The following is a 27557-nucleotide window of genomic DNA, read 5'->3' on the forward strand; positions in this document are numbered from 1 at the left end:
GTCTTATTTGAATTCATGAGAACCGCATAGTAGGGCAGTAACTTAAAATAGGTTTTTCGCTGCGCAAGGCTTGGATAAGTCAACTTACGTACATATGATTAATATAATAAATGTTCTTATCTATATTTATTTATAATTAAATTTGATGCTAAACAAACTCAATTTTAATTAATTTCAAAATCAATTTTAAAATGTATAAAAACGTTCTATTATGATAGTTGCCTATGAATATCTTTGCTTATCATGCCGTTTCTATCGCAAAAACATTGTAGTTGCATTGCGGCAGCTGCTGCTGATTGTCACAATTTTCTGCACAATTTATACAGTGCGACGCCTCCCCTATTCTCAATCAGCAAAAAAAAAAAACAAAAAAAAAATTAGTACAGAAAGGGAAACACTGCGAATCAAAATGCAGTCGCGCAAATGAAAATCCATTTCCCCCGAACGAGCTCGAACTGTGCTGGGCAAATGGGAAGAAGAAAAATACTATAAAATACAGTAGATTCGTTTGCATGTTGCTGAAATCCTTTAACGTTGAGCGCACGCCTGAAATTGAAAAGCCAAACAAAAGGCATTGCTCGAATAACGGAAAATAACTGGAAAACATGAAAAACTACTCAACAGCAAATTATATGGAGGCATAATATCATAATGCCCCCGCCCCCCTCAGCACGCCAGCTGTTCGCCGGCGAATATCCACTTACATTGTGTAGAATTGGCTGAAATTTATAATGTACATAGATTATGCACTTAATTAAGCTCTTGATGTACTTGACGTCTGGAAAATGTTTAATAATTGCGTTAATTTTTCCCATATACCCTGTACAAATTAAATAAGGCTTGGATTATTTATATCGTATTGTTTGAAAGTAGTTTGTTTTATCCGTCGACTTCTAACTCCTATTCCAAATAAAACAGTGAAAATTTAGCGTATAATTGTTTCGTCATTTTTAAAATATCTAGCCCAAGGCGTGGAAATCGAAGTCTAAAGTTGTTAGAACAAACGCTCAATATAAGTTCGATAGGCGTCAAAAATATGTGCTTCAGCGAATTTCCAAAATCCATCAGCAGATACATAAAAATAAAAATCCATTCCCTTGATGGGAAAAATTAGGTCCCAGATGTTATTAGGTATTATAAGCGTTAAAAGGTAAAAATCATTTACAAAACTGATAAACCTCAATGGCGATAGCTTTAAAGTGAAAAATACATGGTATATATATACTTTTCCAGAAGCTAACTGTAAATTTTGGTGAAACAAGCTTTTAAAACCTAAAAACAGGATTTTTATAGGTTATAGGTTATCGGAACTATCGGCACTAGAAGCACCTACGCTGGAAATTTTAAGTCTCTAGCTCTTATAGGTTCTAAAATCCTGAGATAAAAAAAAAACGTACAGACGGACAAACAGACGGATATGGCTAGACCGACTCGGCTATTGATGCTGATCAAGATTAGATATACTTTGTGGGGTCGGAGTTGATTCCTTCTGCCTGTTACTCACACTTGCACAAATATTGTATACCCTTTTTAACCATTTTCAATGGTCCTAGGTACAAAAAGTACAGGATAACCAGTCAACCACTATGAAATTGTTAAATGTATTTAATATCGTTTTTTGCGACATCTCAGCCTACAGTCCACAAATTAGGGCATAGAAAACCGTGTTGATCGTTTTTTTTTTTTTGTAACTAGTTCATTTAAACAGCTCTCAACCAACGAGGTCAGCATATTATAATTTTAAATGTGCCAAACTTTTTATTTTAATTCAGTGTAATGCACTTTTAAACTAACAAATCGCAAATAATTAAATTAGTTAACAACCAAAGGCTGTTAATTTGTTGTCAGCGACACAAACACAACACTCACACACACACTCACACACACACACACACATACACGCACACAGCAACACAGCAAATAACTTTTACTTTGAGCAAAACTCATTTTCCAGCTAAAATCTATTCTGAGAAACTCATTTCCGTTGCTCAAGGATTTACAACAAATATGCCACATCTCCCACCAAGCTGTTGATTCTTTGGGCGCAAAAGTCAAATCAAGGCTTCTTTAAGAAACTATGCGCATAAGACCTAACATATAAGTACGATAGTATGTTAACGCTCAGCACTTCCCATTTGGTATATGATATATTGTATCCCCTATACTCACAAAAATCGGGGACGAAAAAAAATGATCAGCAAAAGCAGCTGTATTATCTTCATTATCATCAAATGAATATTACAGAGTGAGAACCTTTATATCATGCAATCATTAAACAGATTCAAAATAGGGCATATACACATGTTCATTTCTATAAAAAACATATTTAATCATTTTCGACAGATACAGATACATTTTAAAAAGTTCATATTGCAAGCCTCGATTTTACAAATAGTTTGACAAAATACCTCTTATTTACTCTGCGATCGGGAATTTACAATCTTTATGGGTTTGCAGTTACATGCGTTGCACGTTTCAGAATAAATTCATAAGACCCCCGACGAGAATGTAAGAAAATTAAGTAAATATATATCTTGACCATACTCGGCATTTATTATATCCTCATAAATATACGAAATCTTATTAACAACGGACCACTCTATCATATGGCTGCCATAGAAACGATGGGTCAAAAAGTAGGTTCTGTTATGTTAACCTTTTTATTTAGTTAAGATAACTTGACCAAACTCGGAATTTATTAGTTCTGTATACATATATGTAAAATATGAGCTGCCATATGAAAGATCGGTCCAAAGGTAGATATGTACTTAATATTGTGTTTTCCAACATATTTTCATCAAACTCAGCATTTACGAGCTTCACTATTTTCACATATCTGCAAAAGGGAAATTCCTAGAAGGGCATTAAATCTTCGGCCTGCCGAAGATGTCCTTACTTTCTCGTTTATATTTAATTTTATATTTTTTTATATATTTATACCCTGAACCCATTAAAAATGGGTAAAAAGGGTATAATGTATTTGTGGCAGAAGGATGTATGTAACAGGCAGAAGGAAGCATCTCCGACCCCATAAAGTATATATATTCTTGATCCTCATCAATAGCCGAGTAGATCTAGCCGTGTCCGTCTGTCTGTCTGTCCGTCTGTCCATGTGTATGAAGGATCTCTCTCGCAAGGCTCTCAGAACCTATAAGAGCTAGAGACTTGGAATTTTAGCTGTAGGTCCTCTTAGTCGCAGATCGAGTTTGTTTCCGATATTCGATAACTTGCCCCGTTTCCAAGTAATCGATAAAAAAATCGATATCGAAATCTAGTTTTTTGAGCAATTTCGGCAAATAATATGAGCTAGAGTTACCAAAATTGAAATGTAGCTTATAAAATAGTATATATATATAAAGTACTAGCGGGTATAACCCGCCCTTGCCCGTGGCTCGTATGTTATAAAATCAATGTTCTCAAACAAATTTGAAATGATTTTGAAACTGATCGGACGGTAAACAAATAACTTTCATACAAACGTTTTCCGCCAATTTACCACTGTTGAGAGTGGAATTTCCCAAATCGCTGAAACACGTATTCATTACATTCTTATGTAGAGCTTTGAAAATAAGTTTGAAGCAAATCGGACACAATTTAAAACTTCGCCCAAAAAATCTTTGAGTCGCATTCCACCCGAAAAAGTTTGGATTCTGCAAAAAGTGTAAAACACGTCTCAAATGATTTTTCTTATAGATCTATGGAAACGAATTTGAGCGCGAAACGTCACCCATAAAATTTTTTACCTCCATTTCCACCAAGGAGGAACGGATTTGTCGAAAAGTGTGAAATACCCCTTAATTGAATTTGAACCAAAAATATCTTTGAAAATAAGTTTGAGGGCGATCGGATGGTAAACAAAAAAGTTACATACAAACGTTTTTCGCGATTTTTCCACACTTGCGGGTGGAATTTCCCGAAACCCCGTCTTAACGTGCACCTACATCACATAAGGTAGCTACAGTGAAAATTTCAGCTTCCTAGCTCTTACGGTTTGGGCTGTGCGTTGATCACCAATCAGTCAGTCAGTCAGGCAGGACAAACAGTTTTTATATAGAGATTTATCATTTTATACCTATCGCCTGTCGGAAGAAGAGGGTTCAGGGTATCCCCTAGTCGGGAGCTCCCGACTAGAACCTCTTACTTGTTTTTTATTGCCATCTTTATTTATATTAATAGTTAGAGATAGATCTGATTTTAGCTACGATATTCAGCTATTTTTTAAGAATTTATATTTTTTACGTGATTTTTGAGTTAAGGCTAAAGCCCACACGATGCTCAAAACTCACACTCTGTTTCAAGGTCCAGTCATGTCTGTCTATAAGCAGGTTATCTCCCAGTGAAAACCACTCAACTGTCATTTTTCTGCTCGTTTATTATGTAAATTGTCGAGCGAGGACAGTTGTTTGTTTAGGCCAAGCTGCACGGCGGCAACTGCAGCCTCAGTGCCTGCATGAGTTATGAGTCGAGTTCAGCTGCGAGCCTCAGTTGCGCCACAGTTGCCAGCCAGCTTGTTGCATTTAATTATGAAGGGAAAAGTTTTGCAGTGGCCCTGCCGGCTGGGATGCGAGAATTTTGGGGTCAGCTAGAATCGCCGGCTGTCAGCTAATGAAATCAACAATGGAAAACAAGTTTGCCAAACTGTCATCGAGTTGTTGCAAGTTCAGCGCAATCGTTATTTAACGCTCAGCGCAATGCAAAGCCAATTGGCGCGGTGTGGCGGGTAATGGCTGGCAACGGAGCTGGGAACGTCAGCAGGTGTCCTGCTGCTACCCCATGCTCCTGTTGCTTGTGCGATTCTGCTAGCTGTGGCACGTAGCTGCGCTATCATAAATCTGTTGCATAAACTTGGTTGCTGTGTGGCAAGCAGCAACAGCAGCAACAGCAGGAGCAGCAGCAGCACCCAGGCACATTAACGACATCGTTGTGGCACCCATGAAAGATGCATGAGACACAGGCGCGTGCAGCAACAATGCCGCACAAGCTGTTTAACTAACCTGCCCAACCAGCACAACCCTGGCCGCAATCAACGCTGGCCAGAAAACTTGCCTCCCAGCAAGGCAAATACTTTATGCGATTATAATAAAGTCAACTCTATAAAGTTGTCATATATTCAATTCCCCAACGCCATGAAGCGGCATAAATTAGGCTTAGGCCGCAAGCAGCCAGCAGGTGGGGCACCTGGGGAAAGTTGGCTGGGGTGGGGGTGCGTTGATTGTATGTCATGAAAGTTGTCATGTTTCTCGCTGTTATTGCAGCTGCCTCATTGATCGATCGATTCGACATGAAAATGTCAGCACAATTAAGGCACATTGGAATCATTTGGCCAGGACTCAGCTCACACTTCTAGCGGATGCAGCACGCAATATTTGCCGAGCTGAGCGCACCGAGGCAAAAGCCTGGTGTTCACAGTCTAAGCCTTTAAGGCCTGCTAATTGAGTGCTTATCGATTAATGTGCGGCAGTCCGAAGTCCCTTCATTAATTATGTGAGCACGCAACGGTCTGTGGCAGATGGTGGGGGGACGGGGTGAACACAGTGAAGTGTGTTGGGGGCGTGTTGCGTTTCCACACGGTCTGCCTTTTAACTTGTGTACTCAAAAATTCCGCTTGCAAACGCATAAAATATGGCTTATCATAAAATATATAGCACAAGCGTTCACGCTCCATACAGGATGCTGCGCAGCAGGATAACACGATAAAATAAGAAAGAGTGCTCTAGTTGGGAGTGCCTGACTAGGAGATACCCTGTAAGCAGCTGTGAGTTGGCCCACAATGTGAAATCCTATTAGACGGACACCCCTTTTGAGCAGAAATTTTCTCTCAGACCATTTTGAATCGGGCAATACGCATTCCCCCTTCGGCCATACCCATTCCCGTACCATTCCCTATCCGAACTCTTATAATTCTCATTACTATTTATCGGCTAAGCCAAAACAGTTATCGTTTATTTAAAACAAGCTTGATTATTGCTGGACAAACAGGCAAATAGAGAGGCCTAGATCGTTTCGATCAATATACCCTTCGTTATCCATTTGCAATTGGGTACAGGGTATCAAGAGCAGCGGTATAATTAATGCTGTTGACAACGGCAGCTGCGGCAAAACTTGCGCAAGGACAACGTAACTGCTCTGCATGATTAATGCCATTATTAATTTTGGACACGTTAATTGCGCCAAAAATTGCCAAAAAACAGAGAGAGTAGACGATCGAAAATGTAAACAAGTTGCCTGCACATTGCACATACGCAACATTTGGCCAGAGACTCTGCCACGCAACATTCAATTACCAAGCAGCAGGCAGGACGCACGAGGCATGAGGCAAGCTATTCGAGTCGGTGGCATCATCAAAAACGCATCAGTGTCATTAGGGTCTGGGGTGGCAGGCATTTGCTCTGTCATTTTATGGCCATGGCGACTCTTTCTTGCCCAACCCCCCTCTGCTGCTCTACTTCCACCCGGTGCCGCGTGCCTGGCGTTTGTTTACTTTACCTTTTTTCGTTCCTCGTGTGGCGATGACTACGTCAAACAGCACAGCAGAAGCTGAGCTTTGCAGCAACTGTGCCAAGCAATTTTCAGCTCGAATCGCGCCAAATGAGCGCCAATCGGCTTGGAAGTTGGATGGGCGGCTGGCTGCGGGGGGATGGCTGGCAATTTGCAGCAAGTGTTGCCAACGCATTTTGCAGTTGTTGCACAAAAACAGTAGGCGGTGCCAGGTTTCATGGCATTATCATTGCCATAATCATAAAAGCGTATGGCAAAAGGCAACAAATGAGCTCGGGGCGGAGCTGAACCTGTGCAAATCGAGCTACCCGGCTCGACAAGTGTCAACATGTGGCGCATATCCTTTTATTACAATCAGGTCCTTTCACAATAAAAAAAGAAAGCAATTTCAAATTGAATGCAATTGGTGGTAGCTCAAGATATAATTTATTTGTTATGCTTTGCCAAAGATGTAACTAAAAATTGGTTTCAGTTTCTAATTCTAATTATAAATAATATAAATAAATCAATTTTACCATGTAGAAGCTTGGTGAACTACTTATGTCATAGTTTTTCGTTTCCAACTATCCAAAGCCAGTTTTCAGATTTCATGCTATTCCTCTCAGCAGAACGCTTCAGACAAACATTTTTATATTTATATATCTTTTTTAATACGATTTTATACATTACTTAATTCCATACTTTTTTGATAATCATCTTGTAACAAGCACAATCAATGAACAGATATCCTGTGCGAATGAGCTCAGCAAACATCGTTAATTAAAAAAGGATTCGTTATGAGTATTCTTGTTTGTGTTACACATTTAGTGACAAAATTGTAATGCCCACAAGAAGGGTATAAAAAACCGCATAAAGTGAGAAACTCGCTTTGTTGTCCGCGCAATTTGCACATTTGAAAGTGTCGTTGTGGCGGCATTTTGCATTTATGCGCTATCTTTCTGCCGGATATAAAACTAACAGCACACACAGTCTGTGTGTGTGTGAGAGAGAGGGAGTATCTGTGTGTGTGGTTGTTTGATGATGTTTGCCACAAAGACAACGCCACGTGGCCTATGGGCGCAATTTTGCTATTGGCGCTCGTTAAATTTGCATGCGGAAGCGCGGCACTGGCTATGTGTGTGTGTGTGTGTTTGTGTGTGTGTGTGGCAACAATGCTAAATGAGCGCAACAGTTATACACGCTGCCACTGACACAACGGCAAGGACAGTTTGTGGCTTCGGCACACGCGTCTTGGCAAAGAGCTCGTGTGTCTTTCCGCAAGTCTAGGTTCATTTGGTATGCGAGAAGCGTGCCAAGGACAAGTCAGCTGCAGCCACGCCCCCAAACGCAAGTAAACTCTATATGTATGCTGTTTGTCCAGGCGAAATTGAAATAGTCTGCGCCAGAGACAATTGGCAACATGGCAGCAGTCAAAAGGGGCCAACGCGTCGTATGCGCAACATACGCGTCTGTTGACTAAAACTGACTGAAAATAAGGAAAATAACTAAAATTATTCATCACTTTGGCTGAGCGCTAATATTTATTTAAAATTTCGCTTTGATTAAAATGCAAACGCCGAAGCCAAGCCAAGGCACTTCCTTGGAGAACAATCTAATGGCAGCCTTATGAATTAAACAGCAACGCCCGACAACAACAGCAATAACAAGTTGGACTACGAGAATTACTAAAAGAAGCCGAGTGACGCGTTTTGTAATTAAAACTTGCCAAGCGCACTTGCAAAAGTTTATTATGCGACCCACGCAACCCGCCCACAATCCAAAACCTGGCCAGATTCTAACCCCATTCTGGTCGGGGCATGCGGCTGTCAAATTCATAATCTGTGGCATAGCTGGCGCACGGCTGGCTTTGACCCAAAAGAATGGCCGCTGCTGTTGACAGTTTGACGCCCGCACTAAGCACAGGCTCCGCTGCAGCCAGTTGGTCTAAAAGAATGCGAAAAATGCTTTTGTTAGCCAGCTCTGATATATACCTGACGTGGCTGGCCGACTCTGTCAAAGCTGGCGTGGTTATTAGCGCATGATTGAAAACCGCAGGCTTTGAGCCCTACAAACTGCATGGCCTCAAAATTAGGCGGGTGCTCAGAAAACCCAAAAAAAAACAAATAAGAATGCTCTAGTCGGAAGTAATCGACTAGACGATACCCTACAAACAGCAATGAGCTCCCGTTACACACATGCTAGATGCCTTTAGTACATTAACACATAAAACACACACAAATACGCTGCTTCTTCTTCCACCACATTAATCATTAAAAAATGGCATAGAAAAGTGTGTGGATATCTTTAAAAATGAGCATTTTTTTCAGTTATTTGGGAATGGATAAGGAAAAAAAGGCAAGGTAAATATTTTTGGCCTATACTAGACGCTACAAACCAAGTTTGGCGTATCTAGCTCTTAAAAGCTCCGAGATATGGAAAAAAATCAAACAAAATATCGGTATCGATTCTTTGCGATTCTAAGAAGCCAGATGATTTATCGAAGATTTGAAATAAACTCGATCTTTGCGAAACATCGATACTTGCTATTTTGGTTCCGATCCTTAGTCTGTCCTTCTTGAGTGCATACTGTACTTATATACTTGTGCCAAGCTTCAAGACTCAAAAAGCAGAAAAATAAAAGTTCATAAAAGACGAACGTTGCATAAAACCAATATAATCTTCTGCAATTTGTGAACAGAGTGAAAAAAAAACAAATCACGCTCGGAGCCCTCATGCAGCTGGCTCAAAATCGAGAGCTTATCCGCCTCCGCCCATCAATTTGCATTTGACAAGCGGTCGCATTGAGCTTTGCCGCAGTTCCCTATTTTTTTGCTTTTTTTTTTTGGTAGTACCAGGTGCTGCTCACCTGGCCAAACCCTTTTGTTATCGCCATTGCTTGCCTTTTGTTTGCTTGATTAAATTATTTTTCATTATTTGGCAAATAAAAGCAGCAGCAGCAGCGGGGAGACACTCGAAGCAGCGCAAGAACGGCTGGCTTACACATTTAATAAGTTTATTATTAGCAAAAAGCAAAAGGCAAAAGGCGGCATAAAGCGCGCCATTATGAATAAAAAAAAAACGAAAAATGGAAAATCTTATCTAAAGGATGGCTTAAATTGCGCACAGGATTTGTCATTTTGAGTTGTGTCAACAAGCGCGGCACAGCGAAATTCATTTTCATGCCCAGCAAACATTTGTATAAGGGGTAGTTGAGTACGCACAGATATCTTCTTTACCTGGTATAACATATAATTCTGTACATACCATATAATTTCTGTCCTGAATATTTATATATATAGTTTATCACCCTTTATACAACACACACTTTGCGATAAATAATATATCCTTTGTCAGGGGACAAAAAGGCAATGAAAGGAAATTTCTCAAAAAACGAGCGACAAATTATTAAAAATAAATTATAAATATTTTGAGCTTATAATACAAAAAATGCTATAATCAAGTATAGACTGCATTATGCATGGAATCTTATTTAAAAAAAAAAGTAAATTAAAGGATATCTTATAGTGAGTTCACCAAAAAGCTGCCCACTCGGCACCTTTTGACTTTGACATAAGCTGCATCTGCTTGCGCTGTACTGAGCTCTGTCCATGCCGACTCCTTGCTTAACATATTATATTATATTATTTAATTGGCGCACTCTTAACATAAGACCCACTCGAAAGGTTTTATTAGTGCAGCTCATATTTGCATACAACGTTAAAAGCTGCTTTTGGGATTTAAGAGCAAATACCATTCAGGGCATTCATCAGCTTTTGTACTGCCATGCTGAATGTGGAGATCCGCTTGCGGTCAATTCGCAGGCAAAGCAAGCAAAACCACAAGGCCAACAAACGGCTTTGTGTTAAGGCGTTCCACGTACCCCCATAAAGGCAAATCGTATCAGCATGAAGACGCAAACGTGAGGAGCAGCCTGGCTCACTTTCATGTCAATGAAATGTTTAGATTTATGGACTAAGTAGGGGATAAATGTTAACGCCTCTTTAAAAACAAAAAAAAACTGTCTTATTTCAAAGTGAAACCCCAATAATTGATAGATATGAACTTGAAATTATTTGGAAACTGGTATTTATATTAGAATCTTACATGTTTGAAGTTCCTCTACCGTATCAAATAAATATTCTACTTAGTCTGAGTTTCGAATTTCGAATTTTATTGTAACTGGGTCACCTATCATGTTAAATAACAAATCGGAAACTCTTTAGCCAACACATTGTCTTATAGTATTTATAGTTGTAAGCAAAATCCAAAATCAAATTAAAATCCGATTTGGTTTGGATATTGAGGTTATTGGAGTTTAAAGATGACAAAATTATTGGATTTAACATGATTTTGACAACAAGTTGCACATTACAATAATATATTTTAAAAAAATAATGAAAAAAAAATTGTTATTATAATTTTTTAAGATTGTCAATTACGACAGAAAATCATAACTTCCAAAATAGTGAAGGTACTCTACAAAAAAAAAGTGAAAAAATTAACATTCGAAAATACATTCAATTTAACTGCAGCAGCTGAATCAAAGCGAATGTCAAAATATTTAGCATAAACATGCTTCAGCTTTGTCAAAGCTATGAAAGTTGAAAGTCCAAACAGAATATTTACCATAAAAAATTGTAAATGTCTAAGTCTTAAGTCGAAGGTGAGCTTTTCGATTCTTTTTGGCAACAGCTTTGACCCATTTCAATGTTGTGGCCAACATTTTTGTGCATCTGACAATCAAGGAAACTGAGCTCCACTTTTGATAGCACTCAATTAGCATAGAAATTGGGTTTTGCAGCTTGATTGAGGTGCAACTGATTCAAGAAACACAAGTTTTTTAAGGATTGAAAGCCCGACTGTACCGCCTCTTGGAATTCGGTCGGACATCAGTCGGACAGGATCACATGCACAGTGCGAAAACAAAGGCTTAACTTTTACAGTAAAGGCAAATTAAATGTTTTTAATTGATTTAAGTAAATAATTTCCAGGCAATCAACAGGCCTGAAACTGAATTAGATACATGTATGAGTGTCGGGTGTGCTCGACTGGAAGATAGCTAAAACCTAAACATACAAGAAATCACACAAACTAAAGGAAATGCATTCTAAAGTATATTCGGTGCTTATAGTCCGATCCTTGTGCAATATGTGGGGCCCAAATCTTACGCCCAACCATGTATATATACCGACGCGCAAGTCCATGCTTTCAAAATAAAATTTTTTAAATTTAAGATCGGAGAGATCGATGAGATTGGAGATCGGTGAGATCAGTGGGAGGTATTCAAGAAGTGGTATATTCGTAATCAGAGTATATCCTTCAAAATCCGTATCTTAAAATCGATATTTATCGATATTATGAAAATAAAGACAAAATTATGATAAATACATCAAGATATCTCAGAATTAAGAGATATGGACATACATTCGGGGAGATTCAGCTCTTCATCTAGAGCATAAACACTTTATGGAAATGCTTCCCCTCTCTCTGTTACATACATTTGCACAAAAGCATTATGCCCTCTTTACGCATTTTCAATGGGTGGTTCATGGTAAAAAGAAAATATGTATGCATGTTTGTGCATGCGTAATTGAATTTTGTTCCTGAGAAATTCGCCAAGACAAACTTATCGATTTGTTCGAAAATTATATTTGAAAACTTTGACTAACTCAATTTGATGTTGCAATTTGTAGTCCCGGGTAGTCCGGGTATCCGTGCACATTGGCAGCATCAAATGCAACAGTCTGCAGCGCAAAGTCAAGTCGTGGACAAAGTTCTGCCAGTTTCTGAGAACACTTAGATTTAAATAATAAATAGCATTAAATGGGAAAAGAAAAAAAAACACACAGAGAAAAATCAGTGCAGAGTAGAGCGGAGGCCACTTCAAAATCAAGTGGCATAGACGGCACAAATCGTGCCACATCATAATGAGCATCAAGGACAGCAGCTGCAGGATGCAAATGTCGCCGGCGAAATTGCATTCCCAGGCTGCATTTGGCTATGAGTTTGACTTCCTGCCCGTTTCCAGTTAACGGCCACAAAATTAGTTTAAACTTGACGGAAGCAAACGCAAAGGCCAAGACAGCGGCAGCAGTAGCAAATGCCTAGGCAACTCCTTTAAATGATTTGTTGTTGTTATCGCTATTGCCTCTATTACAGATGCTGCGCACCTACACCTGGCCAGAGACAAGGCCAACCACACAGACGTCAGCCAGTGCGATGGCCAACCACGAGTAGATGGACAGCGACAGCACCGAGGAGCAGAACCTGGAAATTAACATTAAAAATTAGAACAACAACAACAACAGCAAATTGGAATAGAAGAAGAAGTTGAAAAAACCACTCAAAATGCGCACTCTAGCCAAAACAACTGGCTTTAATGGCAGCGACGACTATCTAAATGGTCTGGATGGTGCAAATAGAACCGAATTTATATACACTATTAAGTCCAACTGGATTACGGAATGGTAAGAGCAATGTAAAAATGGAAAAAAAAACATTTTGTCATTACTGTTCGTAATTATTATTATTAATAATATTATTATATTGTTATTATTATTATTATTATTATTATTATTATTATTATTATTATTATTATTATTATTATTATTATTATTATTATTATTATTATTATTATTATTATTATTATGAATATTATTATTTTTAATTATTATTATTATTATTATTATTATTATTATTATTATTATTATTATTATTATTATTATTATTATTATTAATTTTATTAATTTGTATTACTATTATCGTTTAACTATTCTATATTATTATTCTTTCCATTATAATTATTATTAATACCTTTTTATTTTAGTTATGATTTATATTATAATATTTTTTTATTCATATTATTTTTTTATTATTATTGTTATTATAATTTTTATAGTTTTGAAGTTATTCACAATTTTGCTTTGCAATATCAGAATTATTAATTCGTGTTAGCTTATATAAAATCTGTAAAGAGTAGTCGCAGTCGGTTGCATCCGACTCCGTTTCGAATAGAATTAAATCAAGATAATAAGTGATTTTTGTCCAAAATTTGTGTTACGGGAAGAAAAGAAGCGTTCTGAAAATCGAAATATATCGTTTAAATCTCTTTCTCAAGGCGCATAAGGAAGGAGCGCGAGAATCTCTGCCGTGGCCTCTACAATAGGGTCATTGAGCACGCGGAGTGCAAACGCCTGTTGGAGGCGGCCAAGATCTATGGCGAGATTACGGACTTTAGCACTTGGTCACAAAATGAGCAGCTGCAATGGTATCGCAATTTCGGTTACAATTTGACCAACTTTGGCCGGAACAGCTCGACGGAGACAAGTGCCACGCCCGTGGAGGTTAGTGGACCGGTGCCCGTGTTGCCGCCATTTGAGACCTGGCAGACAATTGCCATTGCATTGTGTTTGTTTTTGTGCATCATTCTGACGGTGGGTGGCAACATTCTCGTGCTGCTCGCCTTTATTGTGGATCGGAATATACGACAGCCCAGCAACTACTTTATAGCCTCACTGGCCGCAACGGATATGTTGATAGGTAGGTAAAAGCTTGGACTCATCTCTATGCAAAATTTTTATTTGACTGACGCTTAACTGAATGATTGACAGAATACTTACTGATTGATTGACTGACTGATTTACTTACTGAATGATTTACTGACCGAATAACTAACTAACTGACCGAATAAATAACTAACAACTGACTTTCTAACTGATTAACTGAATGATTAACTGACTGGCTGACTGATTAACTACCTGAATGATTGACTGAATGATTGGCTGACTAATTGACAGATGGACCGACTGACTGACTGATTGATGGACTGACTGACCAATTAACTGATGGATTCACTGAACGACTGATTTACTGACGGGCGGATTGACTAATTGACTGATTAACTGAATGATGGACTGATTAACTGACTACGTGACTGACAGAATGACTGGCTGGATTGACCGACTGAGTGACGGAATTATTAACTGTCCGACTGTTGGATTATCTGATTGACTGACAGATTTATTGATTGATTGACTGTTTGGTAGATTAGTCGGTCCATCGGACTGACCGATTGACTGACTAATTTAATTATTGATTGACTTACTGCCGTATTGACTATCTGATTGTCCGTTCGATATACTCATTTTAAAATAGGTTTGTGATAATCACTTCAAGAAGGATTTATATATATGGGGGGATTAGCTCTAATTATATATTTACTAATACACACTTGTCTCTGCAGGAACCGTTTCCATGCCCTTCTATACGGTATATGTGCTGAAGGGCTATTGGGATCTGGGACCTTTGCTCTGCGACTTGTGGCTATCTGTGGACTATACCGTTTGCCTGGTCTCCCAATACACCGTCCTGTTGATAACCATCGATCGCTACTGTTCGGTAAAAATCGCGGCAAAGTATCGCAGCTGGCGTACTCGGACACGGGTCATTTATATGGTCTCCATCACCTGGATCATACCGACGCTGCTGTTCTTCATCTCGATCTTTGGCTGGGAGCATTTTACGGGCAAACGCGATCTGTTGCCGGGCCAATGCGCTGTGCAGTTTCTCAAGGATCCGGTATTCAATACGGCATTGATCATTGGCTATTATTGGACAACATTGATTGTGCTGTTCGTGCTGTATGCGGGCATCTATAAGACCGCCTACGACATGCAGAAGCGGAGCGAGGCCAAACAGCGCAAGATGCAGTCGATGGTGGCGCTGAGCGCTGGCGCCATGTCCGGCATGGCTGGTCATGCTGCGGGCATTGGAGTCATCGAGGAGAAGATACTGAAAACTAAGGTGCAGCTATCGGAGGTAGACAGCGGCGGCTGCAACACGGCCGTCAAGCGTCTGAGCGGCTCGGGCCAAGCCAATCCGTTGGCGCAGGCCACCGAAACAGTTGCCATTGTGCAGATGACACCCGAACAGCGACGCGCCTCCGAGGCCAAAGTTGAGGAATCCAAGCGTGCAGCAGCCGAGGCAGAGAAGAGCGAACGCTCCAGCAGTCCAGCCTTTGATTCGGATGAGGAGTCCTCTGTTAACCAAACACAGCAGCTGCTCAATCAACAGAAGCTGACCAATCTGCGCAAGCGCTCGTCCATTGGCCTGGTGTTTGGTGCACAGGCGGCGCTGTTGGCGACACGCAGCAAAGGTAACTTGCAACAGAGCACCACCAACTCCAAGTCAATTGAGGCCATGCACTCCATGGGCGCACGATCGCCACACCATCACCCAATTAACCAGTCGAGCTTGCAGCGCGCCCAGAGCAAGGAGGAGGTGGGCATGGGTCATTATCAGGCGCATACACCAATTGAGCGACCCAAGCGCACCTCCTGCTCCACTTTGTCCCAGATAGCCGAGCATGACCGTCTCATTGATATCCATCAACCCTCGGTACCAGCCAAGCATGACCCGCTCTCACCCGTGGATCTGGCGCCCATTGAGGTGCCGCGCCAGCAGGTGCAACAGTGCCTGGTGCAGGCCATATTGCCGCCGCCCGAAGCCTTTCAGTGCCCCACACCCCTGTCCGATTACTCGGATCGACCCTTTGGCAACAGCTCCGGCAATAGCGAACTGGCCATGAGCTACGATCTGATGACGAACAACTCGGAGCTGCGCTATATGGATGAGAGCTCCGCCATGATGGCCACCACCAATGACAATAGCGTTAGCTGCTCTCAGAGCAGCGCACCACGCACCGCTCCACGTTCCATGCCCGTTACCACAGCACAGCGCAGTGCCATTCCACCACCGCCACCCGCACGCAAACAGCTCCAAAGATCCAGCCCCCCCATTGTTCCAGCGACTGAGCCCAGCCAGAGACGGAGCGAGTGTCATGAGGAGAGCCAATCCCAGTCCCAGGAGCAGGTAGCCATTGAAAAACGTCTTCTCGTCTCATACACAGGCATCGAGGACTTTGCCAAGGGTCGGCGAGAGAGCTGCATTGAGGCCATTTGCCTGCTGGATGTGCCCGGGCAACGCAATGACCGTGTGCAGGCGGATTGTCCGCCTCGGCGCGCCTCCAGTCCCATGGAGACGAGCAGCAAGGATGCGGTGCTCTACTCTCCCATGCCACCGCCGCCGCTTAAACCAATGCCAGTCACAGGCAATGCTGCAGCAGGCGCAGCTGCTGGAACCGCTGCTGCAGTGGCTCCACCAGCACCAGTTTCTATCCAGCTGGAGCGCATTGATGAGCGTGAAGCGTCGGACTCAAACACCAATAAGATGCCCTCCACATCGGGCACCACCAGCAGCTCGGCTGGTCTGGCCGGCGGCATGAGAAAGGATGCCAAAGATCTGGATGAAGATGGCGGTGTCTCGCGTCGTGGCTCCAGCAAACGGCATTTCATGCACTCCATTGGCAAGCATTTCAAGAGCAAGAAGGCCCTGCCCCTGGTCATGGGCATGGCTGGCAGCCGGCAAAAGTCCAAATCGGAGAATCGTGCACGCAAAGCGTTTCGCACTATCTCCTTCATCTTGGGCTGCTTTGTGGCCTGCTGGACGCCGTATCATGTGTTGGCCCTGGTCGAGGGCTTCTGCCGGAATCCGCCGTGCACCAATGAGCATCTATATATGTTCTCCTATTTCCTGTGCTATGCCAACAGTCCAATGAATCCCTTCTGCTACGCATTGGCCAATCAGCAGTTCAAGAAGACATTTATGCGCATTCTCAAAGGTGATCTGCACATGACCTAAGCGAGCCTCCGGGCTGATGATGATGATGATGATGATGATGATGATGATGATGATGATGATGATGATGATGATGATGACTATGAGATGAGATGAGATTGATTGAGATGACAACAGCCGGATCCGTCTTTGGCATTGCATTTGTCAAGCGGTACACAACATTTCCGAGAGCCCCGCGGAATGTTGAGCCCCAATTTTATTCTAACTCTAGATTATGGTTAAATGCTCCGCCAAATTGTGGATCCCGCCCCTCCCCACTCTGTGGAACACCAATTGAATTCAAAATTTGAGCGGTGTTTGTAATTTAAGGTCAGCCAAAGGTGTGTGTTAGTTAGTGAAAGGAACTATTTGTTTAGCGACTAGTAGATGCTATTAGAACGGAGTTGTAGTAAAAGTTGAGGCAAATGTTTTAGACAATAAATAAATTAATGTTTATATATTATTAAGCTATGAGCCCAAAAAGTGGTAAATAGTACTTATATTAGTAAATAGTCTATGCAGCTAAATATATGCATACATAATAATGATAACAATAATAATGATGACTATATTCTCCCAATACATATGCATTACATATCCCAACTGAAGATTTTTTTTTCATTTATCATAGCATATATGCAACACACATAATATATATTCCTAACTGTGAGATTGCAAATGATATGCAAATATTTACACAAATTGCATTCACAAAATAACAAATAAATAAAAATAAATAAATAAATATTCTGTATACAGAGGCATACACCCATCCGACCCAACTGAATGTTCAACAATAAGTGTTAACCAGCAACAAAAACAACAAGAAAATATATAAAAACAAAAACAAAAGATTGATGTAACAAAAATATCTAACAAATATACAAAACCACAAAAAAATGCTCTTATATATAAATCTATATACATATGTTTAAAATATCCGTGTATAAATGTCAATTTCTATTTGAATATCGGGAACCGACAACTACACCAACTGCCCAGCGGGGTAGTATCGTGCTGTATCTATATATATATATACACACACATATATCTACATATATTTGTATTATAAGTGGAAAAGAGTTATATATAGATATATATTATATTTCGCGTCTATGCCGAGCTGCCTGAATTAGTTGACTTTGTTACACTTAACACATACGTATTAATTATTATATTATATTATATTATATATTGTAAAACACTGTTATTTGTTTAAATATGTCTCGAAAAGTTTACATATAGATTATTATTACTTTAATCTATGCCCAGCTGCCTAATTGGTTTGATTTTTGTTTAAATTTAACTGTTTAACCGTTAACAACTCTTCATTTACCTTCTAATTAGTTAACTTAAGCATTTCGTTTGTCTTAGTCCCTAAGTAAAGCATGTTACAATAACTACAGCATTAAATAAATAAAACATTTATGTCAGCAAAAAACAATATAAAACTTACTTTTCTTATATATTTCCAATTAATGCCAACTCAAAAGTGAGGCTCTCATCTCCATGAAAAGTGAGTCCTTACCCTTTAAACAATTTTAACTTGGTATCGAATGCCAATTTCTGTTTTTTTTTTTAATATTAACTTAAGTAAAGATTTTAAATTATTTTTAATGTTTTATCATACTCCTTAATTTTTAATCATTTTTCTATATTATTTTAAGACTTTACTGAAAGGAACAATTAAGAGGCTCTAGTCGGGAGCTCCCGACTAGGGAATAAAATACATTAAAAAAAAGTGTTCCCTCGATAAGTCTCGAACTCGTAACAGACCACGCTATTTGCAAACGCCTCTACTCAACAGCTAGACCAAGAATTAAGTCTAAAATAGCAGCACAGAAAACAATACAATCGCAATTGTAATGCTGTTGAGAGAATTCAAAGAAGACGCGCATGAATGTGTGTGTGTACATATATACAGAAATTCTTGCAAATTGAGCTAGCTGTCCCAAACTCGAGGCCAGCCAAAACACGTTTTCTTTAATAACTTGTGTGTTTCTTAACCAATCTTGATGAAGTTTGCTACAGTAGATCTTATTCTGCTATGGAATATTTGGATATTCTCAAAACGTCAATTGCATTTATGTTGTGGCTTATATTGGTGGGCAGCATAAATTTGTTTCCTTATTTGATTTATAGCTATGAGGTTGTAGCGGGGAATTAACAACAATTTTTTTATATCAATTTAAGACTTTACTATAAAGGAAAAAAGGCAAAGATTTTAAATTATTTACAAATATGATTTTGGGTCTACAAAAAAATCAGAAATTAATCCGCTATATGAAAAAATCGACGGTCCATAAATGGCTGGGAAAATGCTAAAAAAATTTTACACAAGCGAATTCATTTTCATTTTGAAACAGCTATGTAAAATGTTATTTGAAAGCTGATTCACAACTTAAATCCATTGCGCTGAGTGCCAATGAGGAGTGCACAGTCCAGAAAGTTTTTTAAGTTTTTTTACGTGCGGAAAACGGAGGGAAAATGAATACTTAAAATCTTATGAAAACTTGACCGAGGCAAGGCCACTTAATTGCAGCTTTGTGTGTTTGCAAAGTCAATAGCTACAGCTAAACTGCAAATTTAAAACAAAGCGTATTTTTAAATAGCGCCCTACTATGCGATTCTCATGAATTAGATGTATGTCTATATATAAAACTGTTTGTCCTGACTGACTGACTGACTGACTGACTGACTGACTGATTGGTGATCAACGCACAGCCAAAACCGTAAGAGATAGGAAGCTGAAATTTTCACTGTAGCTACCTTATGTGATGTAGGTGCACGTTAAGACGGCGTTTCGGGAAATTCCACCCGCAAGTGTGGAAAAATCGCGAAAAACGTTCGTATGTAACTTTTTTGTTTACCATCCGATCTTCCTCAAACTTATTTTCAAAGATCTTTGTTTAAATTCATTTGAGGGGTGTTTCACACTTTTAGGAAAATCCGTTCCTCCTTGGTGGAAATGGAGGTCAAAGATTTGGTGGGGGACGTTTCGCGCTCAAATTCATTTCCAGAGATCTATAAGAAAAATCATTTGATAAGTGTTTCACACTTTTCGCAGAATTCAAACTTCTTCGGGGGAATGCAATTTAAAGATTTTTTGGGCGAAGTTTTAAGTCTTGTCCGATTTGTTTCAAACTTATTTTCAAAGCTCTCAATAAGAACTTAATGAATACGTATTTCAGCGATTTGGGAAATTCCACTCGCAACAGTGGTAAATTGGCGGAAAACGTTTGTATGAAAGTTATTTGTTTACCGTCCGATCAGTTTCAAAATCATTTCAAATTTGTTTGAGAACATTGATATAACATACGTGCCACGGGCAAGGCCGGGTTATACCCGCTAGTGTATTTATATATGTGTATTATGTAAGTATGTATATGCATATGAATTCCTCTTTATACTTAAGGCAGACAAAATTTAATTTGCGTATGCCTTTATGTGCATTATTATGTACATAACTAAAGTTTTTGTTATTAATTCCAAATTTAGCAAACAATTTAAAATACATATTTCTTATTTAAAATGCGGGATATAAAAGGGTTCTAGATTTTATTGCACTAAAAAGCAAAACGAAATTTGTTATCCAAATTCCGCTTTCCAGCCCTGGCTGTCATCAAAATTGTTGCAATTTGCAACACTTTTAAATCTTGACATCAAAATTCAATTGAAACTATCCGAGCTAATTAATTCCGAACTCGGGTGTCGGGGCAGCGCGTAGTCCGCTTTGAAACGCCAAAGTGTGCAGTAAACATCAAGTAGTGGCCAGTTGGATACCCATCGAGCAGCTCCAGAGCATAGCGAGCATTAGCAACAACGCGATATCCACTTCCAATTGTCGGAAGCTCAAAGTACGAAAAACAACGCATTTGAATTAGTCCCACCTGTTGACCCCGTCTGCGATCGTTGAGCGAAACCGAAACTCACAATGGATTTATTTGTACGTTTCATGGGCTTGATCCTGACCTATCTGGGTCTGTTGATAAATAAGATACTGGAGTTGCTGATACTACGCAAGAAGCCCGATTACCCGCCCATCCGGAATCCCATTCTCACAAAAGCGGTTGTGCAGCTGGTGACGGATTTGCGACGTGGCCAGGTAATCGAAATTGTGAAGTTGTGAAATACCCAATTATTCAATTATTTCCGCATGCAGCTCACCTCCGAGCAGCTGGTCCGTGCGTATATTGGGCGTGTGCGAGAGGTGAATCCCTCGCTGAATGCGGTAATTGAGGATCGCTTCGACGAGGCGCTCCGTGAGGCCACGCATGCGGATACGCTGATCGCCAAGGCACCCTCAGAGTTTGATCGCGTGGCGCTTTATACACGATATCCCTTGCTGGGCATACCGTTCACCGTAAAGGAGTCATGCGGGCTAAAAGGTAAGCTACAGGCTATTCAACACTTTGTTACCCCAAACCCATTAAAATTAATCTAAGGGATATGCTTTGCGCAAATGTATGTAACTGTCCGTAGGAGACTTTAACAAAGTAGGAGACTTTAAAGTATATATCTAGTACGTCCTTTTGTTCCTCTTTCCATCTGTGTGAACGCTTCGATCTCTGAAACAACAAGAGCTAGTAATTTACGTTTTGTAATATAGATGCTCACATACGAAATGGAGGATATGTTTAAAATTTCTTTTCAATATCCTCTCCCACTTAAAAAATATCTATAAATATTGATTTGGAGATCTGATTTGTTAAACATTACTCAAAGAATACAAGAGCCAAAGAAACTAAACGTGGTATATAAGTTCTTGTTTAGCATACACTGACTAGGAATATTTCACTTTGTGGAAAGCTCCCCCAAAGAAATCATTTGTGAATAAAAGGTCTTTGCGCTTGGGTATTTTTAGACAGTTGGGTGGCAAATTGGGGCTTCAAAAGTTTGACAATGATCGGACTATAAACACCTAAGTTATTCAAGAACCCATTTCCTATAAAGTAGGGCTAAGGTGCGAAAGAACAGCTCGTTTGTGCGAGCGTGCGTTCGTGCGTGTAAATATGTATGTGTGCTTTTGTATAGGCATGCATGGAAGTTCAGGGTATCTGCACTCCCGACTAGACCACTATAACTAGTTTAACCACAATTTGAACACCTTGATTTGTCGTATATTCCTGCCAGGACTCTCCTATGCGGTGGGCAGCGTTGTGCGCAAGGGCATGAAAGCGCCCAAGGATGGGGATGTCGTGGAGCTGGTGCGCGCTGCTGGCGGCATACCGCTGCTGGTATCCGCCAATCCCGAGTTCTGCATGAGCTTCGAGACGAACACGGTGGCCAACGGACGCTGTGTGAACCCCTACGATCTGGCACGCACCTCAGCCGGCTCCTCTGGCGGCGAAGGAGCTTTAAATGGCGTCGGTGCCACAACTTTTGGTGTCGCCTCCGACATTAGCGGCTCCATACGGCTGCCGGCAATGTTTTGCGGCGTCTATGGCCATAAGCCCACGGGTGGACTCACCTCTGTGAAGGGTCACTTTCCCTACTCGCTGGTGGACAAGAATTTTCCTAGCTACCTGCAAATAGGACCGATTACGCGATTTGCGCGCGACTTGCCGCTCCTCCTGGAGATAATGGCGGGCGACAATAAGCACAAGCTGAAAATGCAGGAGCCGGTGCCGCTCAAGGAGATTAAAGTAAGCTGCAAATAGTCTAAATATGTATACTCTGTTCACAAAAGGAAACATGGCATATTGGTCATGGTCATTCCGTCTGACTGTGCTACGCACAATATATTTTCGTATTTACCCTCGTCAGGTCAAGTAAAGGGCGAGTACTTCACGAGATTAAAGTAGTGTTCGAGCATTCTGAAAATACTCTGTTCACAAAAGGAAGTAGGGCATATTAGTTAATTGTAATGTCCGTCTTGCCATCACATCTGTCCGTCCGGCAGATCATGCCAAGAGCAGATATATCTCGAGATCAAAGTCGGATATACTCTGTCCACTAAAGCAAATATGTATACCCTGTTCATAAAAGAAAAAGGGCATATTAGTTATTTGCAATGTCCGTCTTGCTTTTATTCCAGTCAGCCAGATAACCTGCTTTAGCGGAAAAGTGCTTCCAGCTCCTTTAAAAAAAGAAGACTTAATCGATATTTGCTAAACCGTTTGAGAGTGATTGGTGTTACAGTTTTAAAGTCAGCAAGCTAATTAAAAAAAAAAGATTTTTTTTAGAGATTCAACTCTTGTGACACTGTGAACAGAGTATCGATTATTTGACTACACCCGACTGCAACGTTCTTCTCCTGAATTTGCAGATCTACTACGCCTACGGCTATTCGGGGCTTAACGGTGTGACGCATCCGTATGTGGACACGGACATCAAATTGACAATTGTGCGCGCCATCAAATGCTTTACCAAGGCTGGCATTCAGCCGCAACTGGTGGGTCGTAGTGCATGAGTAATAGCCAACATTGTGTAAGACATAATCTTTGATCAACTTATATAGCTGGATCTCAGTTTTCTGCGCAACTCATTTGAGGTGGCGATCACGGCCCTGGTTGATCTGAAGGGTCTGCCGAGCATTATAACGCAACAGTCCGATCGGCCGCCGCATATGAAGATGCTGCTCATGGAAATGCTTAACAGCATCATTGGCCACTCGCTGTTTACTAAGGAGGCGCTTTTTCTGGAGCTCATGCAACGCATGAATGGCATGATGTCCGCTGAGAAGATGGAACAGTATCGCCAGGAGGTCGGCCCGATAAAGGAGCATCTAATGGTAATGCATGGACCGTATATTTTTTAGATAGAATTTACTCTAGTTGTTTCTTTTGGTTTACAGGAACTACTTGGTGATCGCGGAGTGCTATTCCTGCCCACATTCCACACGAGCGCGCTGTGCTTTCACACATCTTTGGTGAATATCACGGGCATTGATAATCTTCTGCTCTTCAATGTGCTGGGCTTTCCGGCAACGCACGTGCCCATGGGCCTGAATGTGCGCGGCATGCCCGTGGGTTTTCAGGTGATAGCGGCGCCATATCAGGACAAACTCTGCCTGCAGATTGCTGCCGAACTGGAGGTCGTCTTTCATGGCTGGGTCCCGCCGGTGTTGCATCAGCTGGTCAACCCGAGATCACAATAATCAATTTCCTAGACAATTATGTATAATGGTTAGCTTAGGTTACGGGTCAAAAAATAAATGAACAACTCGTCATTTAAATCGTAACGGCTGCGTGAGTGTGCATTTATTCTATCGATATACCATATACTGTTACTTTCACGAAAATATTAGTGTTGGCTAACCTGAGTGAGTTAGGCTTTAATTCATTGAGTAATAAACTCAATGGCTTTAATTAAACACACACTCTCTCGATTTACCTCTCTCTCTCCCTCTCACAGCTTCGCTAACGCACACTTACGTTTTACGCTCGCTCTCGCCCGCTCTCTCAGCTTTCGGCTCAGATCGTTAAGTGACATACACAATATAAACAGCCAATACGCAAGAGAACTTCCAATAGCTGTGTGTGGGTGTGTGTGTTATCGATATCACTTTTTAATACGCTCTGCAAACACACACAAACAATTTGCGTGCGCGCTCTCTTTATCTCTCTCAATTGGCCTTGCTTTATGTAAACAAGTCTTTGGGGCTTGTTCATCCATTCATTCGCACTCATATAATCAGTATGCTGCCGGCTTTGCCGCGAATAAGATTGTTACGTGTTTTGCTAATTTTTTCATCGTACCTTATACGCTATGGAACTTTTACTACGTTTGCTATTAATATTCATTAAATTTGTCGCATTTATTGCGCACGCGCTGCAATATGCATTTATCTGGGCACGTGGACGTCAGATAAAGAAAAGTCTACCAGCTAACAGTAATCCTCTGCTGACGCTTAGCATTCAGGAGCTGCGCATGCGACTTCGCAGCCGCAAGGTGAGCAACTTAAGAAGAAGAACAAGAAAGAACAAGAAGAACAGTTATCGGTTTTGCCGAAGTTGAAAAACCCTGCAGGGTATTTGGCATGCTAATTAGACAGATGGATATGGGTAGATTGACTTGCCTCTTAAAAGTAATTCCACAAGGCTATCTCTTATGAGTTACATACTTCTCGACAAAGTCATAATACCCCATACAATCTAAACACTCTTGTGTTTTAGCTTACCTCCGTTGAGCTGGTGGGCGCCTATATCGAGCGCATAAAAGTCGTGAATACCCTGTTAAATGCCGTGGTGGAGGCGCGCTTCGAGGCAGCGCTGCGTGAGGCAGCCGCTGCGGATGAGCTGATAGCCGCTGCCGGCGGCGCGGCGGATCAGCTGTTCGTTAAGCAGCCCCTGCTGGGTCTGCCTGTTACCGTGAAGGAGTCTTGTGCTCTCTCCGGCATGTCCTTTGCCGTGGGCAGCCTGGCGAGAAGTGAGCGGCGAGCGGATCAGGATGGTGTTGTGGTGGCTCGGATACGTGCCGCCGGTGCAATACCCTTGCTGGTCTCCGCCACGCCCGAGTACTGCTACTCCACGGATACGGATACGCTGCTAAATGGACGCTGCCGGAATCCGTTTGACTTCGAACGCACGCCGGGCGGCAGCTCGGGCGGTGAGGTGAGTGAACGGTAGTACAGTGAAAGCTCTCTGGCGTAAACAACTACAGTTGCTCCGATAAAAACTAGTATGTATACAGTGAAAACTCTCCTAACGGACACTCCTAGTAAGCGGACATGCCTCTCGAAACCGTATAAATCTGGACACCCCCTATTAAGCGGACGCCCCTCTGGAGTGAAAAAAAACTACCCGAACATTGCTGTTCGCCCAAGAGGGTTTTCACTGTATTGATTTAAACTCCCGATAATCAAGCTTGACACTAGAGAACCCTCCAGGCGAGCTAGTCCGTTAGCAGAGTTTTCACTGTACTTCAGTAAGATCCATTGCGATTGCTCAATCTTCGCTTAGGGCGCACTGAACGGCGCCGGCGCCTCGCTTTTTGGCATTGGCTCGGACATTGGCGGCTCCATACGCATTCCCAGTCTTTTTTGTGGCATCTTCGGGCACAAAGCCACTGGGAGCGTGGTCAGCGTATCGGGTCACTTTCCCAACTCGAGCGATGCAGATTTCCAGCAGTATTTGGTGCTGGGTCCGATGACCAGATTCGCTGTCGATCTCGCCCAGCTGCTGGAGTTGATGGCTGGGCCAGAGGCGGCGGCGCAGCTGCGTCTGCACGAGCTGATCCCGCTGAGCCAGCTACAGGTGCACTACTCCCTGGGCTTCGAAGGTCTCAATGGAGGCATGCATCAAGCTGTCGAGGAGGACATCAAAACGGCCATACGCAAGGCTGTGGTGCATCTGCAGACAATGGGACTGCCCGTGCAGCGGGCAAATCTGACGGGCTTTGGCGATTCCCTGGAGATTGCGTTAAGCGGCATTGCGCGTCTGGGCCAAATGCCTTTTGTGCTGGATTCGGCAGCTACGGAACGGAACCAAGTGGGGCAAACCCTGATGCAGCTCTTGCGCAGCCTGTGGGGTAGATCCCGTTATACAACCAATGCCCTGATCTTTGATCTAATGCGTCGCACCAACGCCTTTATGCCCAGCCAGCGTCTGGAAAGTTATCACCGCGAGGCGCTGGCTCTAGCTGGCCAGTTGACTGTGGGTATATCAAATTAAGGGCTGTTGCTGCTTAACCCAAAATCTCTCTAATCCTCAAGGAACTGCTCGGCACAACCGGCGTACTGCTCTTTCCCACAATGCATGCGCCTGCCACAAGGCATGGCTGGACGCCCCTCCAACTGTGGGGCGTGGATTATACGCTTCTGTTCAATATACTGGGTCTGCCGGCTACGCATGTTCCCATGGGCCTCAATGGCCAGGGTCTGCCCATTGGATTCTCGGTGATTGCGGCACCCTATCAGGATCGTCTGTGTCTGCGTGTGGCTGTGGAATTGGAGCGTGCCTTCGGCGGCTGGCAGCCACCAAATCCCTAATAACCTCTCTCTTATTCAATGTGTACTAAAAGTCGTTAAAATGGTATTTTCAAATTTAGCGTATTTTCATTTTAAAATGTTTGCCAGCGCCATCTGTCGTTAGAATTGTGAACAGCAAACGCGTTTTGGTTTGAAATGTACAACAATGCACTAAAAAATCACTATGAAAAAAACAACAAATATTCTCTTCAATGTTCTTTTCTGCGATATTATTGTACTTTTATTTATACAGTTTTTTAAACTTTGAAATCGCCGGTACATGAAATACCAAAATTTTTAAAAGTAAATTTACTGAGCTAAATAAGTATTTAAGCGAATAAGTGTGGGTGCACTGCAGCTAGTTAAATATTAATACAAAAAAATATATAGTCTAACAGCAGTTGACAGCTTAATTAGTTTATTTATTCACTTTTACTAATCATTTTTATAAAATAAACCTATTTGGCGCCAGTTAGATTCGTGTGCCGTTCATTTT

At 41.4% G+C, this 27557-nt stretch overlaps 3 protein-coding genes across 4 annotated transcripts in view; all 3 read left to right on the plus strand.

The window, feature by feature from the left end:
- The window catches only part of mAChR-B (muscarinic acetylcholine receptor), a 34841-nt gene extending 16534 nt beyond the window's left edge, over positions 1–18307 (plus strand). Inside the window, exons 2-5 of one of the 2 annotated variants that reach the window (XM_064697103.1) lie at positions 12637–12944; positions 13595–14016; positions 14720–15631; positions 16385–18307. In XM_064697103.1, coding sequence (XP_064553173.1) covers positions 12826–12944; positions 13595–14016; positions 14720–15631; positions 16385–17175 — 2244 coding nt within the window. In that variant the 5' untranslated portion in view covers positions 12637–12825 and the 3' untranslated portion in view covers positions 17176–18307. Of the gene's footprint in view, positions 1–12636; positions 12945–13594; positions 14017–14719 lie in introns of both variants that reach the window. The other variant, XM_064697102.1, reaches the window with a different exon arrangement.
- A 2525-nt stretch (positions 18308–20832) lies between these two features.
- On the plus strand, positions 20833–24334 carry LOC135438540 (fatty-acid amide hydrolase 2-B). The gene is made up of 6 exons (XM_064696886.1): positions 20833–21256; positions 21314–21539; positions 22285–22796; positions 23420–23545; positions 23612–23884; positions 23948–24334. Exons 1-6 carry the CDS (start codon positions 21086–21088, stop codon positions 24248–24250), a joined length of 1611 nt encoding a protein of 536 aa, XP_064552956.1. The 5' UTR covers positions 20833–21085; the 3' UTR covers positions 24251–24334.
- Positions 24335–24788: 454 nt separating this feature from the next.
- On the plus strand, positions 24789–27274 carry LOC135438309 (fatty-acid amide hydrolase 2-A). Its single transcript, XM_064696588.1, has 4 exons — positions 24789–25044; positions 25269–25706; positions 26055–26747; positions 26807–27274. Exons 1-4 carry the CDS (start codon positions 24862–24864, stop codon positions 27080–27082), a joined length of 1590 nt encoding a protein of 529 aa, XP_064552658.1. The 5' UTR covers positions 24789–24861; the 3' UTR covers positions 27083–27274.
- The last annotated feature ends 283 nt before the right edge of the window (positions 27275–27557 follow it).

This window comes from Drosophila montana, unplaced genomic scaffold (assembly GCF_035044405.1).
Source record: "Drosophila montana isolate Dmon_TW-CO22-7 unplaced genomic scaffold, ASM3504440v1 contig_3848_1, whole genome shotgun sequence".
Taxonomy (NCBI): Eukaryota; Metazoa; Arthropoda; class Insecta; order Diptera; family Drosophilidae; genus Drosophila; species Drosophila montana.

Excerpts from the sequence above, each read along its gene's own strand:
- LOC135438540 (XM_064696886.1), top strand. The coding sequence starts at position 21,086 with ATGGATTTATTTGTACGTTTCATGGGCTTGATCCTGACCTATCTGGGT. Across the intron at positions 22,797-23,419 it reads TGCCGCTCAAGGAGATTAAA|ATCTACTACGCCTACGGCTA; the intron begins GTAAGCTGCAAA and ends CTGAATTTGCAG. Across the intron at positions 23,546-23,611 it reads CTGGCATTCAGCCGCAACTG|CTGGATCTCAGTTTTCTGCG; the intron begins GTGGGTCGTAGT and ends CAACTTATATAG.
- LOC135438309 (XM_064696588.1), top strand. The coding sequence starts at position 24,862 with ATGGAACTTTTACTACGTTTGCTATTAATATTCATTAAATTTGTCGCA. Across the intron at positions 25,707-26,054 it reads GCGGCAGCTCGGGCGGTGAG|GGCGCACTGAACGGCGCCGG; the intron begins GTGAGTGAACGG and ends ATCTTCGCTTAG. Across the intron at positions 26,748-26,806 it reads CTCTAGCTGGCCAGTTGACT|GAACTGCTCGGCACAACCGG; the intron begins GTGGGTATATCA and ends CTAATCCTCAAG.